This window comes from Prionailurus bengalensis, chromosome C2 (genome assembly GCF_016509475.1).
Source record: "Prionailurus bengalensis isolate Pbe53 chromosome C2, Fcat_Pben_1.1_paternal_pri, whole genome shotgun sequence".
In the NCBI taxonomy this organism is placed as follows: domain Eukaryota; kingdom Metazoa; phylum Chordata; class Mammalia; order Carnivora; family Felidae; genus Prionailurus; species Prionailurus bengalensis.
The window spans coordinates 144,532,375-144,547,388 of NC_057350.1; the positions used below are offsets into that span (position 1 = coordinate 144,532,375).

Consider the following 15,014-nt stretch of genomic DNA (forward strand, 5'->3'; position numbering starts at 1 on the left):
TTTGGGCCCAGACCTGTATTCCAGCCATCAGCTGGTGGTATGATCTCGAGAAAGTCACTTAATTCTTTGTGCCTCAGTTTCCTATTCTGCGAAAGCAGAAGTCGTGGTCACTCAACGGGGCGATGCAAATAAAGCACCAGACACATGGTAAACGTTCCCTAAACAGGATCTATACTATTTGGCCTTCATATGCCATCAATTCACTAGAAAGTCATCCTTGACTATAAATAACTAGATGAAAATGTTGTGGTTCTCTGTTAGTTTGATGGATATAACAAAATCCATCAAGATTCCTACTATACAAGAGTTCTTCAACAAATTTATTTAGACAAGTATGACATAGTAGACTTTGGTGCCAGGTCACTGGGATTCAAGAACCATCCCTACCATCAGAGGTGCTAACTAAGTGTCTGCTGTTGTCATTATTATTAGCATTGCTGTGCTGTTCTCCAAATCTTCACAGAGAGCCTCTAATCTCATGATTCTCCAAAGTCTTACAGAAGTAAAACCAAAAAGAAAAGTTTAAAGATAAATTCAAGCAGAGGTACCATTCTTTCTCTGTCTGATAAAAATATAAAAAAGCTGGGGCACCTGGGTGGCTCAGTCGGTTAAGCGTCGACTTTGGCTCAGGTCATGATCTCATAGTTTGTGGGTTCAAGGCCCACATCAGGCTCTGTGCTGACAACTCAGAGCCCAGAGCCTGCTTTGGATTCTGTGTCTCCCTCTCTCTCTGCTCCTCCCCCACTCATGCTCTGTCTCTCTCAAAAATAAATAAATATACATTTAAAAAATTAAACATATATATATATAAGCTATCAGAAAAATAGCCAAATCAACTCTTTTCCCCTCTGAGTTTTCAGTGAGATAAAATTTGCAGCAAACATCAAGAGTCGTGCTCTAGGAACTGGGTAGCATGAGGTGGGGTGGAGGGGAGAAGAAAGAAAATTCAGTAATTTGTGTTTTGGAAAACATCAAGTTCCGAAAACTCCAAAGAGTCAAACGGTAGGCATTCAATAGAACAGTATACTGTTTCTAGACTGAAGAGCTTTGATAATTAGGACACATGGCAATAAACAGAAAATAAAGAGAAGAAGAATGAAAAGGCTGTAGATGCTGAATTCTGGCAGGACTGAACAAGGTATGAGAGAAACAGCCAGATAAAGAAAAATAAAACATATAAAAGAACAAAGAAAAATAGATACACTGTTCATAAAAATGTTAAATTAATCCCTTTGGAAACATGTGAGTTCTCTTTTATCAATGCATGCACATCCTTTGAACATACTACCTGTTGTTTGCTTGATTGAACGTTCAAAAGGCAACGAAGTCTTTTAAGATCTGAATAGTCCCTAGGAGAAAGAATAACACAGTGTCAACCAACCAAAGATTCCAGATGAACTAGTGGCACCCACCCATGGTGTTGCCCTTCTGAGGCCTGCCTGTAGAGACTGAAATGTATCCATTTCCTTTAACCTCTAGAAATGAGCAAACCTTTCAGTAAACACCATAACCCAGAGTAGCCCTTGCCAAAGGTCTACTCTGTTTCTCAAATAGACTCAGTAAGGGGTTACCTGGTGGTGACTCCTTGTTGTTTTTTTTCAGTTGATTTTTCTGTGGTCTTCGCCTTTTTGTCTTGATCAGGCATTGTAAAACATCAATGCCCCAGAATTAACATGGCATTCCTTTCAAAATAAACCAGAGGGGAATACTTTAGTTGGAGTCTGTGCTCCAAAATATTCTCAGGCGAAAGTCACTTTATAATACTTAAGTAGGTAAAAGCTAACATTTATTTCTAACACAACAATAAAAATGTTCATATGAATAGCATTTATTATTTATCTTTCAAAGGCCTTCAGATACATTTAAGGCATAGTTTATAGGTATATTAGCCCATAAGCCTCTGTTTTCTGAGTCATTCTCGGTTTCAAATATTCTGACCCACTGTCTCAACAAATATACGTTTCTGCTTGTCAGGAAAAGTGCCCCCATTAGGGGTTTCCAAAATATACATCTATAAGCAAATACCTGAAGCCCAACTAATGTTTTTATGCCATCCTACTTGTCTTTCTCGACAAGTATCCTTAACTATATGCTGCTAATTCAAGGAGTTCGTCTCCATCATAGGTGATTCTTCTAAGAGCCTGGAAAAAGTCCCAGCCATTTGCAAATAAGTGTTACAGTGTCAGAGGTAATACACAAAATTTCACTGGATTTCCAGAATTCCTAAACCTTTCAAACTGCCACCCCAGGTGAGTCAACTGTAGTCAATGAGAACTCAGCAAGAATTGGGTCAGTCCTGCACAGCCCCTGCACTCGCTCAAACATCCTGTCAAAAGCAAGCCAACAGGCCCAAAATGGAGTCACTTATGTTAAGCCCCAGGTCACCAAACTTAATTATATTTTCAGCACTCCCAGGTATGAAAATTTAAACTAGCCAATCAGGAATCACCACATCAGCATTAATTAAATAATCTGCCTGATAAACTCATGCTATACCTTTGAAGAAAAGTGACCTTGCAATACCCAATCCACTTTTTGACCAGTGTAACTTCCTTGTTCTTGCTCCCTTCTGCCTGTAAAACTCCTAAGAGCTCCTTTTGATTTGAAAGGAGTGGATGTTGTCCAATTCATGAATCACTGAATAAAGTTAATAAGATCTTTTTTTTTCCAGCTGAGAAATGCGTTTGTTTGTTTGTTTGTTTGTTTGTTTCAGGAGTAGAATTTAGTGATTCATCACTTATATATACCACCCAATACTCATCCCAACAAGTGCCCACCTTAATGCCCATCACCCATTTAGCCCGTCTCCCCACCCACCTCCCCTCCAGCAACCTCCAGTTTGTTCCCTATCTTTAAAATTTACTCAATTGAAGTTTGTTTTTAAACAATCTGGACAGTGAGACTGGCCAGCCTGGGAATACAACCCAATAGGCATTTCAATCTTCTAGGTAAGTTTTGCTGTCATCATGGTCACTTTTCCCAGGATAAATTTTAATACTGTTTCCCACATCCCCTCAAAAGGTAAGTAAGGAATAGTACAGATTACTTAACCAACGAACAGAAGGCAACTTATTTGTTTGCTCTTTTTTCCTTAATCAATTTCTGATTCAATTGTTTTAATTTCCAGAATAGAAACAAAAGGTTGAAGATACCCATGCTTTCAATTACATAGCAAATACAAAATTAAATATACTATCAGTTTAATTTGATTAGATGTAAAATTTTCCAACTATGCTTTAATGCCACAGCTTGACTTCAGTGTTATTTTCAGGCATGAAAAAGCATGTGTTACTGTCTTATAATCGCATGCCTCCATGTATTGTGAAATCTATGGTCAAAATCCAAGTGTTTCAGAGATATTTAAAGCAAAAAGGAATGTGCCAATGGGTGTTTCACTGCAACAGAATGAAGCAAAACTTCAGTTAAATGTGCAAAGACAGTTTAAGGATTTAAAAATTATTTTTCCAGTATAGTTGTCATATTTATGACAGAGTTGAACGGGAATTAAGAGTTGGGGACCAAGGCTCTCTTCACAGATGCACACCAACAAAAGCACAATATAATATTTTAGAATTGTGCTTAGGATATAACACCACAGACCCATACAATCAATAAATATTTACTGAACATTTACCATGTCCAATCTCCGACTAAAAACTGCTAAAGATAAAATAGGTTACCACAGGCATACTATTCTACCATAAGCACATAAAATCCCACTTCATGACTTCAAAATATGTTTTGTGATGGATTCAGATAGAGATTTGATTTCACTTTCCTCTAAAAAAAGAAAGAAGAAGGAAGGGAAGGAGGGCGGGAGGAGGAGAGAGTGGAAGAAAGGAAGAATGGATGACAGATAATCTGTAAATAATTTCTAAAAGCCCGAGATCCAAGTGCTTTTTATATAGAGATATTAAAATGCTCCCAAATGTTCTAAAATAAATGGAAATCCAGTCAAAATGAATAGCATCTGATTTTACTTTTCCCTCCCGGGCACAGGGAAAATTCCACACTGGCCTGCTGGCTTCCAATTCCCGTGCAAACCATAGCTACAGACTGTGTTAGAAGTAGGAAACGAAAGCCACAAAGATTAGCACATGAAAACGTGTGGAAAAGCTCACAGGCTGCTTCTGCCAGCCTTGGAAAGCGTTTCTATCCAGATCATACCCTGCTAAACACCCCGCCTTATTCCCTTGTTTAATCTCCATAATTTGATTGACCTGGTGTGTGAACAGGAAATAATCATCTAATAGTTTTATCAATTTAAAATTAAAGTCTACTCTGTGAGCTGGAAGAGTGAGAATAGATAAGTCTCTGGAAACGTTTCACTTAATTAAACAGTAAACAAATCCACCGGAATCGGTAGAAACAGACAATTGCCTTAGGATAAAAAAACAAAATCCTTTCCACTTGATGGCTGGTGAAATGGAAAGTATTCTGAAGAAAACTTTGAGAAGTTGAGAATGCTGAACTATTTCCTCTAACTCCATTTTTAATGAACAAAAATGATCACGTTACGCCGACGGTTATAATCCAAACCTGGGGATGGCCGGGAGGGCAGTTTACATCAAGTCGAGACAATTTATTGGGGAAGGGTCCTCCGGAAAGATCAAGCAAGGGTGCTCCCCAAAGCCAGAGCTCTCCAGAGGGCAGCCTAGCATGGTTCCACGGGGAGCTCTGGAGTAGAGATTATACGAGTCACTGGTTAAGGGTCCCTGGAGAAGGTCTTAACCGCCACCCATACACTTCTGTCTGGGGGTAAAGAGACTCCAGGAGCTTGGGGGGAGTCTCCCCAAAAGGAGACACAGGAACTGGCTATAAGAAGCAAAGGAACACTGAAGTCAACACCCCGACACACCACCGGTCCCAGGGATGCGACAGGCTCCGGGTGGGATACTCACCTCGTCCCTGTGATCACCAACCACAACGGAAGGGCTGTGGGTGACGACGGTACGAGAATCTTGCTGTGGATGCACACTCAGCACAGCCTCACGTTTCCCTCTTCTGCTCGACCTTGTCCGTGACTTTCACTTCTCCGATCCTTCCACCCTCTCTCCCTCTCGCTCACTGCACTTCAGCCCTGCGGGCCTTCTCCCTGGCTCATGAAGGTGGCAATCTCACCCTTGCCTGAAGCCTCGGCACTTGCCACTTGCTGTTCCTCTCTCATTCTCAGGCTGGCTTCTTTGTGTCATTCGGGTCTCTGCTCAGATGTCCCCTCGGTGGTGCGGGCTCCTCTGACAAACCTGTACAACATATTCACCCCCAGAGACTCATCCTTACCACATCCACTCTGTTTCCTCTCTTTCTGCAGCTCGTCAGTGTTGGAAATCTTCTGGTCCATTTCCCGGTATCCTTGCACCAGACCATAAGCCCCATGTGAGCGGAGATCGTGTCTGTCTTATCCCCAAGTACATCCCCACACGCCAAATAGCAAATGGCGTGATACAAGCACAGTACAAAAGCTCAGAAAACATTTGGGTCATAATCTGTAAGGAGTGGCTAAGGTATCTTTCGCAAAGTGCATGAATTATTTGCTTTTTAACAATTATTTTAGGATCGTAGGATAACAACCTCCTTGAACCTCCCAAGCCTGGCACTCCTCCTCAGTGTCCTAGGGCAGCTTGGACTCCCCACATCGCAAATCTGTGCACAAAATATTGCAGTTGCCTGATTCCCCCATAAAGCAGGAATTGGACCTCCCTTATTTTTTTTATTTTTTTTTTCATGTTTATCCATTTTTGAGAGAGAGAGAAAGAGAGAGAGCACAAGAGGGGGAAGGGCAGAGAGAGAGGGCAACACAGAATCTGAAGCAGGCTCCAGGCTCTGAGCTGTCAGCACAGAGCCTGACGTGGGGCTCGAACCCATGAACCGTGAGATCATGACCTGAGCTGAAGTCGGACACTTAACCGACTGAACCACCCAGGTGCCCCTGAACCTCCCTTATTCACCACACACAAGGAAGGCAAACAACAAATATTTACTGTATAAAAAAGTTTAATGAATCAATGGATAATAGAACTATTTCAAAAACAAACCTGTGTCATTACTCGTTTAATTCAAAAATCTTTCATAAATCTTCCTCATAAATCAAATCAACTGATGAATATTTGTAATGTTATAAAAGTCTTGAACACACTGAGGAATTATCTCAATTATTTAGTCTTCAGGAGGAAAACTGGAGTTTTATGTAAGATAATATTCATGAACAGTGCTTTTTAAACAACTTATTAGGTTTTTTCAAATTCGTAAATCTATCGTGGACCAATACTGTTGGTCCATATCCTGTTCAGCAAAGTAAGCCCGCTGATCATGTGCTTAAATATCGCAGCATTGTTGAATTGCTGTAAACATTTCTAAACACTCTCAATTTTGTACTTGTCTCCTCGTGGACCAGTAACATACCAGTCTGAAGACCACCTGAATAGCCTAGAAATCTGAAGTCTCTCCTTCCAAAGAGCAATCTTGATTTCACAGCAATCCTAGATAGATGACTGTCTGAGAACCACTGCCCCAAGGGTAGAGCCGGAGAGGACCTGAGTAGCTGTGGATTCCAGGACAGCCAGGAGAGGGCGAGAGTGAGCCCGGGGAAAGGAGAAACAAGGCCAAGAAGACTGAACGTGGGCTCCCCACTTAAAACCAGAGCGGTCCCACCTCTCTGGGGCTCTGTGTACAGTTTCATTTGAGAAAAGGGTTCCACTGCTAAAAAAAAAAAAAAAAAATTGAAACCCACGCATTTTCTGACATTTATTTTACAGAGGAGACGAGGCCAAAGAGATTACAAGACTTGCTACATAAACACTTGTGTTCAGGTGGATTTTCCTTTGATTCTGAGTGGGAAAACTGAAATTTAGTATTTTTTTTCTTAAAAAAAAAAGGGAGGGGGCACAGAAGTGAAAGATTATACATAAAATCCTAGTGCATATTACTTTCAGAACAGAAACTTTCAGTATTTTTCCTTTTGCCCATTTCAGTCATGGGACCCAAATACGATCTCAGAGGGAGGAGAAATGATCTCTCCATGCCTCACAGGATCGCCAAATGAGTTTGATGTTTACAGTCCTAGTCAAGTACAGACATAATCACAGTACTGACTCACTGTTGAATTTTTTAATCCATTTCAAAGAGATTCTCAAAAGTAATTCCTATCTTCTATTGTCGTTTGAAATGTGGGTTAATGCTAAAAGAAGTCCCCAGAGAAACACACCTCATTTGCTCGTGATCTCTTGGTAATTGCAGGGTAAACACATATAACAGAGAAAGAAATCCGGGCTACGGTAACATCACCTGACTGACTGTAATTAATCTAAACTGTACAATATAAACGCACTGACTAAATAATGTGGTGGGTATTTGTGATATGGTTTTCAGATTCTCTACCCGGAAATTCTTTTTCATTCCACAACTGACTTAACTGTTCAGAAGATCCTTAAATGGCCTCATCTTTACCAAAGATAAAACAGAAAAGTCATTTGATTCATTATGGAAAATAGCTCCAAATCCCACTAATACCTTTTTTCTTATTAATCACTTAGGCTGCATCTTTGGAAATACCACACTTTATTTACTACATTTACTAATGGTTAAGATAAAAACAGCACTTGGAAAGTAATAACAGTAAGAGAGTTTAACATGACTCCAGTTAATTACCACTTGGGCTACATCAGGTTTATTATTTTGAAAAAGCACTAAAATAAATTGTTATAATGCTTACCACAAAAGGAACTTATAACTTCCTTGTACCAACACAAGGGAGTCCTTATTTCCTTTGATGAATGACAGTTAACCTCCGTATCAGATTACAAGTTGCAGTTCTGTCTGTGCTCAAGTAGACATTAAAGAAACTGAGAAAACTTTCTGCCCCGTAACTAGTGGCAGTGAAAACGAGACATCATTTCTCTAAGTCCTTTACTGTGGCATTTTTTTTTCTCAATATTCCTTTAATAGTGGCTCTTTGAAAACAAAGTGGTTAAAATAAGATACAATTTATGTAAAGAATTTTAACCAGAAATAATAAAACTGTGTTAAAATGAATTCGTTGGGTGTTAATTTCTTAATCTTGATCATGCCACGGTGATGCAAGAGGCTAACACTGAGGGAGGCTGAGGGAGGGGTGTAAGGGAACTCACTGTACTATTTTTGCAGCTTTTATGTAAATCTAAAGTTATTTCAAAATAAACAAACTGCATCAGCCACTTGAGCAGTTTAGCTCATTAAAAGTGCTGTGAGAATAGAGAAAGTGTTTTCTTTTTACAAAGAATAATAGCCCTTAATCTCACAGAGCTATAGTGCTTGGTCTTTCCAAATTGGTTGTGTTTTAAAAAACTATTCTGCACAGAAAGTGTCATGTTAAATTGGTCAAATGACTGGAAAATAACACACACACACACACACACACACACACACACACTCTCTCTCTCTCTCTCTCTCTCTCTCTGTCTCTCTCTTTTTGAAAGTAAAGTGATCAAAAAGTCAAGGAACTCCTATAAGAAATGTGACTTGCTTATACCTGTTACAGCTGAAAAAGAGTCTGCTTCTCTAAACCATAGTCTTGATTTTATCCGTTATGTCACATTGTTATTGTTCTTCAATGGGAAACACGTGTGGAGTTAGCAGAACAGAAACAGTCATATGAAAAACCTTAAAGAACATCTAGTGTGGGGGTTTCTGACACCTTCCAGGCCCTGGAACAGAATGTAAGTGAATGGCAGGTATAGAGGAGATCATACATAGGGCCTCAGTCAGAACTGAGAAAGCGTACACCCTCCCTTAAAGGGATTCAAACTCACATTAAAAATGAAGCAAAACAAAACTCCTGCACAGGACAAATAAAACAGACCGGTCATCAGTTGAAGATCGTGATTCAGTGCACCTGGTTTAATACATGAGGAAACTGAGGCCCAGAGAGGAATAAGGTGTCCAAGGCCACAGAGCACCTTTAAAAGTAGAACACAGCCCAGTTTACCTTCAGGGCCTAAATCCTAATGGCAAGCTCCGGGTAGATGGGAAGGGGACGACCTGTTGACATTGGCCCTGAGCCGAGGGCAAAGGGTGATCTAATAACAACTGATGCTTGCATAACTTCACCTCCTGGACCCTGGGGTGCTTGCAAACATCTATTCATTCCTCCTTGCTCACTCATGTGAAATAGGTAGGCGGTGTATTTTAATATTATCCTATGGAGGAAAACAAAGACACAGTTGCTACAGAACCTCCTTTGGCAGGAGTATGTCGCCAGCCAAGGGCAGGTATTATCATGGCCTTGCTCCTGAGTCAGTAGAATTGACACCTTCCCTGTGCAGAGAGTTTATACTTTAAACAATTTTCTGTTTTCTATTTAAACAAGCACTTGGAGGTACAAAGAATAAGAAAATTCCAATTGTATTCTAGCCGTCTCCCACTCATTCCCACAAATATTTATTGACCATCTGCTGTGTGTTAGTCTCTTTTTTAAGACTCTGCCTTCATTTTCCTCTGGCCAATACTGACCTAAGTTGGACTGTGCTAAGTCCAACTTAGCCTAAGTTGGTGATGCTCCCCAAATCAACTAGAATATGTGGCCACAGGTACCGTTATCATTTTCTTTTTCCAAGCTTTAGTCCCATTCAAACTCACACCATTCTTGGTAAAGGGAAACATCTGCAGATAGGAATATAGCTTTTATGGACCCCCTCCACTGCCACTGCCTGATGATGCCTGTGGTATGTCTGTTCACGCCTCATGTGGCTGCTTACCCAAACCTGCTCAAGACATAGCTTATCGTGCACCTGTGTTAAATGAAATCTGAGGCCCATATGTTAAGTGGTGGTATTGAAAAGGCAAAAAAGGTCCAGATGATATGAAGGGAACATTTTTATTAACCAGTCAATGAAAGTAACTTAAGTAGCACACCAACTTCTCTTTTCTTACTGACCCCAAACATAGCAAGATTACATTCTATTCTCTGTTTCTGTGTGAGAAAGGGGACAATGATATTCACTCAAGGTGATTATTGATCCCCTCATCTATGCGAAGCCCTGAAGCTACTGCACTGAATAAGACATGGTCAAAAATGTCTTACCCCCTAAGTCAGCCATCATGGTAATAAGTCACGATAATAAATGAGTCATGGTGATAATAAGTCAATATGGATTCAGCCCAACCCCCTGGACCTTTTCAGGGTAAAGAGAACACTGAGTTAACACATCCATGTTCCTAACACTAGGCAGCACTGCAAGAAACTATAGGTACTTTTAAGCCATGAAATAGAATTAAATTTCATCCAGTAACACCCTATTTTAAGTGCATTTTATTATCTCTCATGCTCTGACTGTGCATACGACATCACCGGGCACTGCAAAAACAACCTATCCACATCTCAGTGTGTGTGTGAAATCACAAATATGTAGTTTAGGCAGTAGAAAACTACTGATATCGGGTCTTAAAAAAAAAAAAAAAACAAACAAAAACAGGATAGTTTCTTATGGTACAGACTAATACATGGGATCAAATAAGAACACAAGAAATGTCAAAAAGCAGGGGAAATTGACTTCCAAAGGAGACTATAAATTGAATGAATTCAGGAGAAAGAAAGATTGCTGTGGGCTGAAACGTTATGGAAAGGTTCATGAACTGGGGACTTGAAGAAGGCCCAGGAAAATGGGTAGGGCTTGGGAAGAACTTTCCAGGGGAGTGAATGAATAAAGGGATGGAGGCAAAATCCTAGGAGTGGTTTGGGGAGACAGTGAGTAGAAGTCGAACTGGGGCTGAGGAATGTGGACCGAGGTGGAAGATGGTACACGAACGAGTGGCAGCCTCTAAGTCTACAGCCAACGCATGGAACAAAACAGTCACAAAAAAGTCTCAGAGCACGGCCCTTTGGGTGCACCTCAGAAAAATGGCACTTTCCTCTTCCTCACCCCCTCAGTCGTTTGGCCACTACATCCTATTTTTCTGCTATTTCTAATATGGTCCCGATCTATTCACTTCCTTCGACCCTCAGAGCCAACACCCTAGTCTACCTCATCACTCGCCTGAACTACAGCAATCCATTCCTAAACGGTCCCTCCACTTCCATTTATTCTCTCTACCCAACAACACAAAACCTGATCTCCACACAGCAACCAAAGCACCCTTCATATGGTGCAACTCTGACCAATTAAGCCTTTGTGCGCCTCCCATCTCTCTGGGGGTAACCACAAAAATTAACAAGGCCAACGAGGTGTTCCAAGAGATGATGCCTCTGCCTCCGCTAGCCAGCTCCACTCATACCTGGTCTCTGAAACCCTGTTCCAGACCTGATTCTCCTGGACACCTCAGGATCTCTACTCCTGGACTCAAGTAGCAGATTGCTATGGGAAGGCCTGGAAGCCTTATCTGCCATGTCTCAACTCAAGTGTCCATTCTTTAAGGTACTTTTCATTGACCTCCTTGATGGGGACACAGCTTCACCAGGCACCGCCTTGCAGTTCTTAATGAAAGGGTAGATTCAGGCAATAATTCAATAAATACACATGTCTGTCTCCTCTAGTTACACTAAACTAGTCAGAGAGAGGGATAGGGATTTGCTCATCCCCAGCATCCAGCACTGCTGGTTTATAACAAAAGAAGTATTCAATGGATGATTGATGAATGAATGAATGAGTGAATGAATGAATGAAAAAGTCCCAAGTGAAACATGATTGCGCAGCTCCCAGTATAACTGGTGTATCATTGTTGAAACATAGAGAATAAAGATAATGGGAAAAAAATTATCAGCAAATGATAAGTTTGCCCCAGCTGACCAGATCCAGTTGTTACAGAACGTTGGTTTGACAAAAATCGCATCATAAACACAAGGAAGCCACAAAGCAGATAAGATACTCATGTCAAACATGGGCTACCTCAAGTATACGTGAACAGGACAATAAAATTTCCTGAAGAAAAGATGAGTATTCACATTTACGTCTAGTGTAGCGTATACGTGCACACTATATCACTCTGTGGTCTCCACTGAGGAGACTTCACAGGTTTGAGAGTGTGAATTCCTCTGGCTGCACCTCTGAGACGTAGTCAAAAGGGGCAATGGTGGTGGACGAGACCTGGTTTCCATGCCCCTGTGGCATGGCCCCGGAAGTCCCTGGGCCTCTCTAATTATGAGCTTCCTCCTTTACCACGAAACAGAAACAACAATATCCCCATTATTAAAGTGGTAGTTGTAACTAAATGAAATAAAGCAAAACCCCTTTAACACTGTCAATAGCTGTAGAAATATAAGTGTTATTATGATAGCTGTTTATAAATACTATCGTGGGTAATATTACTATTACTTCAATTTGAAGAGCCTGTTGTACTAATTTAATTTTTTTTAATTTTTTTGTAATGTTTATTTTTGAGAGAGAGAGAGAGAGTACAAGCAGGAGAGGGACAGAGAGAGAGGGAGGCACAGAATCTGAAGCAGGCTCCAGGGTCTGAGCTGTCAGCATGGAGCCCAACATGGGGCTCGAACTCATGTACTGTGAGATCATGACCCGAGTGGAAGTCGGACCCTTAACCGACTGAGCCACCCAGGCACCCCCTGTCATACTAATTTTAAATCATTTGTCTATATTCACTGGCTTTGATTCATTGATGACGAATAGTAGACACAAAATGAGAAAAAAAAAAAAAAGCTTTATTTTCAAAGTCACAAGTAGTCTTGATTTTAATTTTTTAAACCTAATATTATTCAAGGTTTACTATCATAATAAGTACTTTGATGTATTCAATTCATTTAATCTTCAAAACAATCCTAGGGGCACCTGGGTGGCTCGGTCAGTCAAGCGTCTGACTTCGGCTCTGGTCATGATCTCGGCTTCATGAGTTTGAATCCCACATCCGGCTCTGCACTGACCGTGTGGGGCCTGGAGTCTGCTTCGGATTCTGTGTCTCTCACTCTCTCTCTCAAAAATAAATAAACATTTAAAAATATACATATTTTAAGAAATGATCCTAAGTGGTAGGTAGTGTTGTTGAATCTCCAACTTACAGATGGAGAAACCGAGGCACTGAGAAGAAACTTGGCCAAGATCTCATATCTAGTAATAAAACAATGATAACAAGAGCAAATGTTTACATGGTGCTTAGCCCGTGCCAGTGCTATTCTAAGTGCTTTCCGTAATGCTAACTAATACAAGTCTCCTAACAAACCTGGAGGGCAGCTACCACTATTGTCCTCTTTCACGGATGACGTTACTGAGACCCACAGAGGTTAAGGAATGTGTCCACGTTACACAGCTGGTAAGTGGCAGAATAGGAATTTATAGCCAGGGAGAGCCTTCCCTGTGAATCTAATGCTGTACTAACTCTCATTTATTGGTGGCATTTATCCAGCTCTCTATCTGCCTAAGTGAATTTTCTAGAGAAATGTTTACCACTGTAAGAAAACAACATTACTTCGTACACACGTCCCTGAAATTAACAATTCCCTGTCCTTCATGAAAAATACACTGAATACTGTGTAACTGTTTCCTGACAGCCCAGGGACAATATTATGGCTGCTGCGCTTTATCCATTCTTCCTCTAGTTGTTATTTTAATTTTCATACAAGGGTTTTTTTTTTTTAATTTTCTTTTCCAGATATGAGCCAGTTAATTGTCATTTTGTCAGTCTGACTTTGCTGAGGGTCAGTTATAATTATCCCCAATGTAAGATTTAATACGTTCTGAGCTGATGCTAAATCGATCGACTTGAGTGTATGACCTTTATTATGACTATAGAAATTTTGGCTGAGATGAGCATAAGCCTTACCTCTAGGTAAGTATGAGTAATTTTGAGAAACCATCTACTTTCTTCAGCACTCATTTTCATCGTTTCTTTAATCATCAGACATGTCAGCCAGATTCATGAGTGTGTTTAAAGCTCATCTTCCTATGGAAGACCAAGTCTCTCAAAAATGTGAGACCCGTTTCCAAATCCAAGCCTGTCCCCGGGCTGACACTTTCTATCCCCTTACCCTACTTTATTTTTACCTCTTTACTTGTCTCTCTCTCCCAAGTAGAATGAAATACAAATAGCTACATTTACATGGTACTTCCTACGGACGTGCCACAGTTCTAAGAAATCTGCCGGTACTGATTCGGCACTGATTCACGTAATAAAACAACACCATTTGACAGGAGACTGAGATGCAAAGGTGATGTGACTTGCCAGAGGTCCCATATCCAGCAGTGAGGGAGCTGGGATTTGAACCCAGGCAATCTGACTCCAGAGTCTGTGCCCTACGGGCCCTGCTCTACTATCCCCGAGAACATAAATTCTAAAGGAACAGTGTCACTGCTCAATTCCCAGATGCTCAACAAATGTTCATTAACTGTTTGAATGACCTTCTAGCTCCTCTCCCTGTCCAAGTGCTCAACTCAGTTCACTCTGACTTCAGTCTCAAAAATGGACTGGCTCTGAAAGTCAGAGTAACATTCCAGGCCCTTTTTCACCTACTCAAGACTTGACTGGTTAGTTTCTTTCGACCCACCCTTATCTGACATGACACCCTGGACACGTCAGATGGTGACTGTTCATTGAATGAATGAGTGTCTTACCTGTAACGGAGTTGTTGACAATACACAAAAGTTTGTGACCAAGTAGGAGGATGTCCTAGAAATTGCACTTGAATAAATTAAAAGATTGATTTATAACTTCTGTGGGCTGACTGTGGAAATTTCACTATTCTTACCTTCAGTGCGTTATTTTTTCTTCTTTGTTAAGACATTTTTAGGGCAGTTTTAGGTTTACAACAAATCTGAGAGGAAGGTACAGAGATTTTTCATATACTTCCTGCCGCCACACCTGCATCGCCTCTCATATTAACAATATCACTCACCACAATGGTACATTTTAAAAATTTTTTAAATATTTATTTATTTTTGAGACATCGAGAGACAGAGCATGAGCAGGGTAGGGGCAGAGAGAGAAGGAGACACAGAATCTGAAACAGGCTTCAGGCTCTGAGCTGTCAGCACAGAGCCCGACGTAGGGCTTGAACTCATGGACTGGACGGTGAGATCATGACCTGAGCTAGACTG

At 40.8% G+C, this 15,014-nt stretch overlaps 1 protein-coding gene across 5 annotated transcripts in view; it reads right to left on the bottom strand.

The window, feature by feature from the left end:
• Positions 1-15,014, bottom strand: part of NEK10 (NIMA related kinase 10) — a 231,100-nt gene that overhangs the window by 212,504 nt on the left and 3,582 nt on the right. For all 5 annotated transcript variants that reach the window (XM_043595557.1, XM_043595555.1, XM_043595558.1 and 2 more), the window contains exons 2-3: positions 1,572-1,682; positions 1,289-1,349 (exon numbers count right to left, since the gene is read on the bottom strand). In XM_043595557.1, coding sequence (XP_043451492.1) covers positions 1,289-1,349; positions 1,572-1,645 — 135 coding nt within the window. In that variant the 5' untranslated portion in view covers positions 1,646-1,682. The remainder of the gene's footprint in view (positions 1-1,288; positions 1,350-1,571; positions 1,683-15,014) is intronic.